This window comes from Aspergillus nomiae (genome assembly GCF_001204775.2).
Source record: "Aspergillus nomiae NRRL 13137 chromosome Unknown contig00363, whole genome shotgun sequence".
Lineage (NCBI taxonomy): Eukaryota > Fungi > Ascomycota > Eurotiomycetes > Eurotiales > Aspergillaceae > Aspergillus > Aspergillus nomiae.
The window spans coordinates 26345-34048 of NW_015378418.1; the positions used below are offsets into that span (position 1 = coordinate 26345).

General features: G+C 50.4%; 3 protein-coding genes across 3 annotated transcripts; 2 read left to right on the top strand and 1 right to left on the bottom strand.

The window, feature by feature from the left end:
* Positions 1 to 158: 158 nt before the first annotated feature.
* Positions 159 to 2878, top strand: ANOM_009386 (uncharacterized protein; the record flags this gene model as incomplete). The annotated part of the gene is made up of 3 exons (XM_015554642.1): positions 159 to 1214; positions 1303 to 1883; positions 1945 to 2878. The coding sequence occupies 3 exons, from the start codon at positions 159 to 161 to the stop codon at positions 2876 to 2878; spliced, it is 2571 nt and encodes an 856-aa protein (XP_015403168.1).
* Positions 2879 to 3486: 608 nt separating this feature from the next.
* ANOM_009387 (uncharacterized protein) lies at positions 3487 to 4283 on the bottom strand (the record flags this gene model as incomplete). Its single annotated transcript, XM_015554643.1, has 4 exons — positions 3487 to 3573; positions 3647 to 3708; positions 3778 to 4096; positions 4167 to 4283. 4 exons carry the CDS (start codon positions 4281 to 4283, stop codon positions 3487 to 3489), a joined length of 585 nt encoding a protein of 194 aa, XP_015403167.1.
* A 908-nt stretch (positions 4284 to 5191) lies between these two features.
* Positions 5192 to 7564, top strand: ANOM_009388 (3-ketoacyl-coA thiolase peroxisomal A precursor; the record flags this gene model as incomplete). The annotated part of the gene is made up of 5 exons (XM_015554644.1): positions 5192 to 5201; positions 5286 to 5736; positions 5791 to 6540; positions 6931 to 7118; positions 7182 to 7564. 5 exons carry the CDS (start codon positions 5192 to 5194, stop codon positions 7562 to 7564), a joined length of 1782 nt encoding a protein of 593 aa, XP_015403162.1.
* Positions 7565 to 7704: the final 140 nt, after the last annotated feature.

Genomic DNA, 7704 nt, shown 5'->3' on the forward strand with positions numbered 1-7704 from the left:
TAAATACCTTGTATATTGGTGGTTGCGTTGGAGCGCTGTCCCCGTAAGTCCTCTATACCTACCCTTCACTATGTCGATACCACCAGAATGTTGTCTTCGATCAACATGCTAACTTCTCGTCTGTCATTCTTACAGATTCGGGTTAAAGGCGATTAGACATGGCTCCCAACATGCAAGGTCCCAATATTTTCGACGATGCTAGCCGTGTCCCGACCAAACCATCCGTCTTCCGAGGAATCTTGTCTTCCAAAGGTCACAAGAGAAACCCCTCCGCAGACGACGCCGCCACCTCTTACAAATATCCCTACCAGAGCCAGCCTCCTCGCAGTACATTCTGGTCTCCAGTGGATCAGACCTATGCCACCCAGGGCCAGCAGCCATTGACCGAAATTGCTCCGAATCGAGACGCCGCAGAGTATGGCTTACCTCGACAGAGCTCTCCTGGTAAGCAGGAAAAGAACACGTTACACAAGAAGACGAAAAGTGCTGTGTCCCTGAAGTCTCTAAGGAGCTACATGGAGCGCAAAGACAACCGATCAGAGTCTCCCGAGAACGAGACCCAAGATTTGAAACCGAAGAAGGCTAAATCAGCCAACAGTCTCTCAGCAATCTTGAAGCGGTCTCAGCGCGGAAGAAAGACTGAGAACTCGAAGAGTGGCCGGGATAAAGAAAATCGGAGCCCGACGGACTTAGTCGACAATATGCCATCACCTATATGGAACCAATACACGACAGGGTCATACTATGACCAGATTCCAGTACCACCCTCCCCCTCCAACCGTAGAACCTTCCAAGAAGAGGTCTCACTTTACACCCCCAAGGGGTATGGACCGGCCCAACAGCGTAACTTTTGGGACTATCATCAGCCCTCTCTCACAAACCGCGCCAACCCTAAGCCTCGTCCGAAATCAGAGTTCCTTTCTGGCAATCGCAAGGTGCGAGAGCTGTTTGGATCACTGCAGAACATGTCCTCAGAGAAGCTTTCGCCCTCTGATCCATCAGAACCCTCCTCTCCCTCTAAACGAAGGGGACGGCCTCGGGCACTATCCAAGCCTGAATCGCGCCACACTGCTGAGCAGCAAACAGAACAAAGCCCAAAGAAATCATCGCGTGTTCAGGCAGCCATATCCGCCTTCAATGCGAAAGAGCGAGAAGCGGAACTGCAGAGACGCTTGAACTCGAAGGACCTCGAGAGTGAGTTCGAGAAGCTTCTGGTCAGTACATCCACAAGACTCCTGTCCCTTACGAAGGAGGGGGTAAACGGAAGAATAGAATAAAAGGATACAGCTAACGTGATTCCAGGATGCAAGAAACATTCCTCATAATATGAGGGACAAGATGAGGTCCTTGGACACTAATATCAAAGCGGACTTTATTCAAAAGGACAAAGCAGAAAGCGCTCATAGTGCCAGTATAAGCGTGCACACCAACGACAGTACAGGTCGCCGAGGTCGCAAAAAGGAGCAGAAAGAAGACCAACACAATAACGACAGTAAAGGGTCACGGTCGCGATCCAGAAGTCGCGGGTTCAGCTTTTCCAAGGGCTCATCTCCCACGAAGAAACGGCCGGAGAGCGGAAGTTCCCATCGGCGTCCAAAATCTGCTGATTTTTCACAGCCAGGGCTCTCAAAGTTATTGACACCGTCAACTTCTACGACCTCTCTCTCTGCGACAGCCTGCCAGGATACTGCAGCTGATCCCTCAGACTTTGTTCATTATCTGAGGGAGATCCAGAAGCCGGAGATGATGGAAGTGGGAAAAATCCATAAACTTCGACTTCTCTTGCGGAATGAAACAATCAGCTGGGTTCATACATTTATTGCAGATGGCGGTATGGACGAAATTATACAATTGCTTTACAGGATCATGAAGGTTGAGTGGAGGTATGTAGGCCCCTGGTCTACCTTTACCTGAAAAAGAATGTGCCCGCTAACACATCTACAGGGAAGAACATGAGGACAATTTGCTCCACGAAACATTGTTGTGCTTGAAGGCGCTCTGCACGACCTCCATTGCATTACAGCGTCTTACAGCTATTGAAGGAGAAATCTTCCCAGCGCTTCTGAAGATGTTGTTTGACGAGGAAAAGAAAGGACCGAGCGAATACACAACGCGGAGTATCATTATCAATCTTCTCTTCACGCAACTTTCCACAGCATCGTCAACTGAGGATGCCGGATCTCGTGCCACCCGAATCTTGTCGTACTTGCGAGACCCTTCACCGCCTGAAGAAAACCAACCCCTTGCGTTTATAGCAAACATATACCAATCACGTCCGTACCGTGTATGGTGTAAAGAGGTTACCAACGTAACCAAAGAAGTCTTCTGGATATTCCTGCATCACTTGAACGTGATACCGATTGTGAAAAGTGAGCAACCAGGTTTGGAAACTTATCGAGAAAGGCATTTCCCAGCTCCCAGACCTCCGGTACCTGCTGCGCCCTATGTGGGTGGCGTTGAATGGGATGCAACCAATTATCTAGCTGCGCATCTAGATCTTTTGAATGGACTTGTGGCATCCTTGCCGTCAGCGGAGGAGCGTAACAAACTGCGTGCCGAACTCAGAGCTTCTGGATTCGAGAAGGTTATGGGTGGCAACTTGAGAACATGCAAAGAGAAGTTTTATGCCTCAGTCCACGATTGTTTGCGGACATGGGTTACTGCTGCTGTGGAAGATGGCTGGCCTTATACAGCTGTCCGCGAAGGTCCACCTCGGCCTGAGCCCGGATCACCTACCAAATCCCCGATTAAAGCGGCTGGTGGGAGCCCGAAGAAGGGTCTGCTGGATGAGAGGCCTCCTCGACTGGAGTTGGCATTGGATGGTCCTGCTAATAACCGGGTAACTCCGAAGAACGAAGGCCTAGGAAATTGGCTGTGAAGGCTTATCAAAAAAAATCCTTCAATGGCGGGTTGTATATATTGCTATTTGGCCCGTGTTCTTCGCCTTCACTGCTGTGTCTTGGCCAAGTGTTCCATCCATCCTCATGGACGTGTGCGCCTGACCCAGTGATGCGGCTAGTACTTCCTTTTCTTATTTGCTACCTTTTTGGCTTTTTACTCTTTTTCTGCATTTCTATTCTTGGTTCACTTCCCTCTCATTATGATGGAGTCTTGGGCAGGACGGCGTTGGTTTTTTACTATTTTTTGCTTTTGGAGTTTTGGGTGCATTTCCCGTTAACGGCCACGGCGAAACGATTTAATGAAGGAACGGAGCGATAACATTGACGAGATTTGACATTCCTGCGCAAGTGCTTGTAAGACGAGATTCGTTTTTTCATTCCTTTGCACAGACATGTTATAGTCCAGAACACTTTGGTACGACAGTTAAGATGAATTGCTATCGTTTTGTAGATCTTCCACAGTATCCGATTACTTGCCCTGAATTGGTCTATCTGGCAGTTTCTAAGAATGGTGGAGTAATATACAGTATGTCACAATAGAAAGAAGGCAAGTCCACGGAGATACCCAAGCCATTCCTGGTGTATATCAGCTATCATCCGACCTCTTGACCGGTCCTGGAGGTGGAGGGGTAGAAAATGCCCCCTTGACACCGGCAAAGAAAACCCTTCGAAACTAAAAGAGATCCCCGGGTTAGAAAATATCCCATAATCGAGAGCCCGACAGCATCATCAGACAGGGCACCTACCTCATCAAACGGGCTCCCCCTCTCATCCCACTCCATAAACAGCGCGGCATACACAATAACGACTGGCAGCATCTGTCAGCCCACAAACTTCGATAATGATAATATTCAAGTCAGCACTGTAGAACACTTACATCCGATTACACCCCACTGAACCAACTTCGTCGCCTTCACCCACTTCGGTCGCGCAAACTTAAGTGCGGCACGCCGACGATATTTGCGCTCGAGTCGGAACTGGTGTTTCGGCGACAACTTGGACATGTCTGGGGGCCATTGGCGCTTGGGCTTGTAAGGGCTGTAGTAGGGCATGGGTTCGCCGTTGGGGTACTCTTCGGGAGATGGAGGGTGGTCATTTTGGGCGGTGGTATTGTTGTTCGAGGATAGGCGGAAAGGAGAGGAATAGGTGGGAGTTGTTTGCGAGAATGGTCGGGTATGTGTCAGTGCAGAGGCATTCTGATGATTAGACATTTTCGTTAGCTTTGCGCGCGGGGTTGGTGTTCTCTGGCTAGAATGGGTTATATACATGAGGTGAGGGCTGGAGACGGTTGAGGAGACTGGTGTTGCATGATGCGACAATTCGAGTGGACGATACGGATGGTATAGATGCCGGGAGTCGGCGTAGGAGAAATGTCGAGGACATGTCGATGATCGCGGTGGCCGTATACAGTGATATATGCGGCCAGGAACAAGGTACTGACTGATTGTTAAGGCGGAGAAAAAAAGGTTGTTGTCTGGGGGTGCAATTCCGCCGCCCAGACTCTTCCGCTCTCGGGCTTAATGGTGGAGCGCAACCTAAAGTCCGGGCTGGCCTCAGGAACTGCTTGTAGGTTTGGAACCTCCATGGATCTCGACTAGTAATGTTTTTTAAGTAGCAACTATGACCTGAAAAAAAGGCCCTGTGTGTCTGGTTAAAGATATCCACTGGCTATTATTAACTAGTACGCTCGAATTACTATACGATGAGGTTTTTGTGGAGAAATGCTCAGAGAGAGCAAAATTATTTGTATTGCGATACGGTCAATATCTTAGTTATGTCTTTCTTGAAGGAGATATATACATTTCAAGTAGCAAGTCCACACTGCTGATGGGATACTCACATATTATGTAAAAGGATAGAGCTTGACTAACCCCAAATGCAAGCATTGTCTTCACAGTTGGCGAAGGTGTGGAGAGAAGATCCATTGAAGCTCGGCTTTACCCATATACGGCATCATTGTCACAAGATCAAATGCATAGGAACAGGACGATCATTCGGACTTTCTTCTTCACATGAAAACCTCCCGTGGCCTGGAAATCCCGTGACTGGCATTCCCCCGGAACAACGATGACGCGGGTGAGCCTCGGTACTTTCACAGGACCGGGGAAGAGCATACAAAAAGGCAACAGGACCGACCGACCAAGTGGATTCTACTCCACGTTGTCTCCCCAGGTACACGATATAAAAAGGGATCTTGTCACTTCCATTCTCTTTATCCCCTACTGTTTATTTGATTGTCGATACCCCTTTCATCCTTCCTTTGTATCTTCTCAAACTACACTGACGTCATAATGTCCTCTGGTAAGTTGGGATTGAATAACCTCTTGTTACTCACTAAATCAATATGATAATATGGCCTAACGTATGTCCTCTTTTTTGTTCCAGCTCAGCAACGTCTTACCCAGGTGACTTCCCACTTCGCCCCTGGTGGCAAGAAGGGCGTCGCCGCCATCACCGAGAAGCACCCCGATGACATTGTCGTGACATGTGCCCTTCGTTCTGCCCTCACTAAGGGTGGAAAGGGTGGCTTCAAGGATACTGCGGCCGCTGATATCCTGGCTGGCGTTTTCAAGGGTGTTATTGAGAAGAGCGGCATCGACCCCAACGTCGTGGAGGATGTTGCTGTCGGCTCCGTCCTTGCCCCTGGTGGCGGTGCCACCGAGTTCCGTGCTGCTGCCCTGGTTGCTGGTTTCCCCGAGACTACTGCTGTCAAGAGCTTGAACCGCCAGTGCTCCAGTGGTCTTCAGGCCATTGTTGACATTGCCAATGCTATCAAGTCCGGCATGATTGAAGTTGGTATTGGTGCTGGTGTGGAGAGCATGTCCTCTCAGTATGGGTAAGTGGATGATATGTCCATTGGTCCAGTCCTTCAATATATTGACAATGTTAGTCCTGGTGCTGTCACCGAATTCTCCGACCTCCTTGAAAACCACCAAGAGTCTGCCAACTGCAAGGTCCCCATGGGTGTTCTGTCGGAGAACATGGCCAAGGATCGTGGCGTCACTCGTGCTGCCCAAGATGCTTTCGCCGCCTCGTCCTACCAGAAGGCTGTTAAGGCTCAGAAGGCTGGTCTTTTCGACGAGGAGATCTATCCTCTTCAGGTCAAGTGGACCGACCCCAAGTCTGGTGAGGAGAAGACCATTACCGTCAAGGCCGATGATGGCATCCGTGACGGCATCACCGCTGAATCCCTGGGCAAGATTCGCCCAGCTTTCGCTAAGGATGGCTCCATTCATGCCGGCAATGCCTCCCAGATCTCTGACGGTGCCGCTGCCGTTTTGCTGATGAAGCGTTCCACTGCTGAGCGTCTCGGCCAGAAGATCATCGGCAAGTACGTCTCCGCTAGCGTTGTGGGTGTTAAGCCCCTGCTCATGGGTATCGGCCCCTGGAAGGCCATCCCCGTGGCCCTTGAGAAGGCTGGCATCACCAAGGATGACGTTGACATCTACGAGATCAACGAGGCTTTTGCCTCTCAGTGCGTGTGGTGTGTCAATGAGCTTGGACTGCCTCAAGAGAAGATCAACCCTAAGGGAGGTGCCATTGCATTCGGACACCCTCTTGGCTGCACCGGTTCTCGCCAGATCAGCACCCTGCTGACCGAGCTGAAGCGCACTGACAAGAAGATTGGTGTCACTAGCATGTGTGTTGGTACTGGTATGGGCATGGCTGCCGTTTGGGTTCGCGAATAAATGAGCTGGCTCTAAAATTGTCTTTGTGTTTCACTTTTCTTCGATTCTCTTCCTGTACAGCGATTTTATATACGCATGACGATTTTGATTTGTACACATATTTCCCAGAATACCAAGCATGAGGATTGAGTTTCGGGTTGGTTAATAGATCGTGGTTCAACTATGAAAACAAGTACCATTGCTCTCCATAATCTCGTGTAGACGCAGACATTACCGGGCAACCCCCTACCAGGACAGGGTGATCTACTATATCTTCGTTCTAAATTTCTTGAAGGCATCAAAAACGTTCGACCCCTGGCTCACAGCCTCCTTGACTTTATCATCCATTGCAACCAATTTAGGCATCAGATCGAGCACTTGATCAAGAAGCTCGCGTGGAATAGCAACCACGCCTTCCAACGGATCACAGAAGATGATATCGCCCTAAGCGCAAAGAGACGCTCAGCCATGGTTCAACAACAGCAAGAAGAAAGACATACCGGAGACACCGTCACCCCACCAAGAGAAACAGGCACATTCCGAGCGCCCGGTTTGGCCTCCGCAGCGGTTCCAACCGTCGAAGTAGCACGAGCCCAGACCTAACCGACCCCAGTCAGAGCCCCAGGGCACAAAAAGCAACAAGAGGATGATGAAACTTACCGGGAGCCGACACTCCCTGATCTCACTGAGGTCACGCACGCGCCCGTTCACCAAGGCCCCCTTGACCCCGAGATACTTCATCCGGACCGCCATGATCCCACCCAGGACGGCGCAGTGCTGTCCCTCGGGCTGCTCGATCACAGCTACGGTTCCCGGCTCGGCAAAGTCGACCCAGTGCGTCCCGGCGGGGAAGCCATGGACTCTACCGACTCGGTCGCCGGCACGGGGTCTGATTTGGGGATGAACTTGAATGTTGAAGCGGGGGCGATGACTTTGGGGGCGTTTTCATTTCGCCCGATGGTTGGCGAGAAGGGCACTTCGCGATGCTGCTGTTAATCAGGGCGTTTCGGTGGGAGTAACTAAGTATCGGCTCACCGAAATCAGCTATATGGCCAGCACGAGCTGTGGTTCCCTCGGGTGGTTTTTGTAGTTTGAGTAGCGCGTCTGATACCTGGGTTGGGTTTGTTAATGGGGTT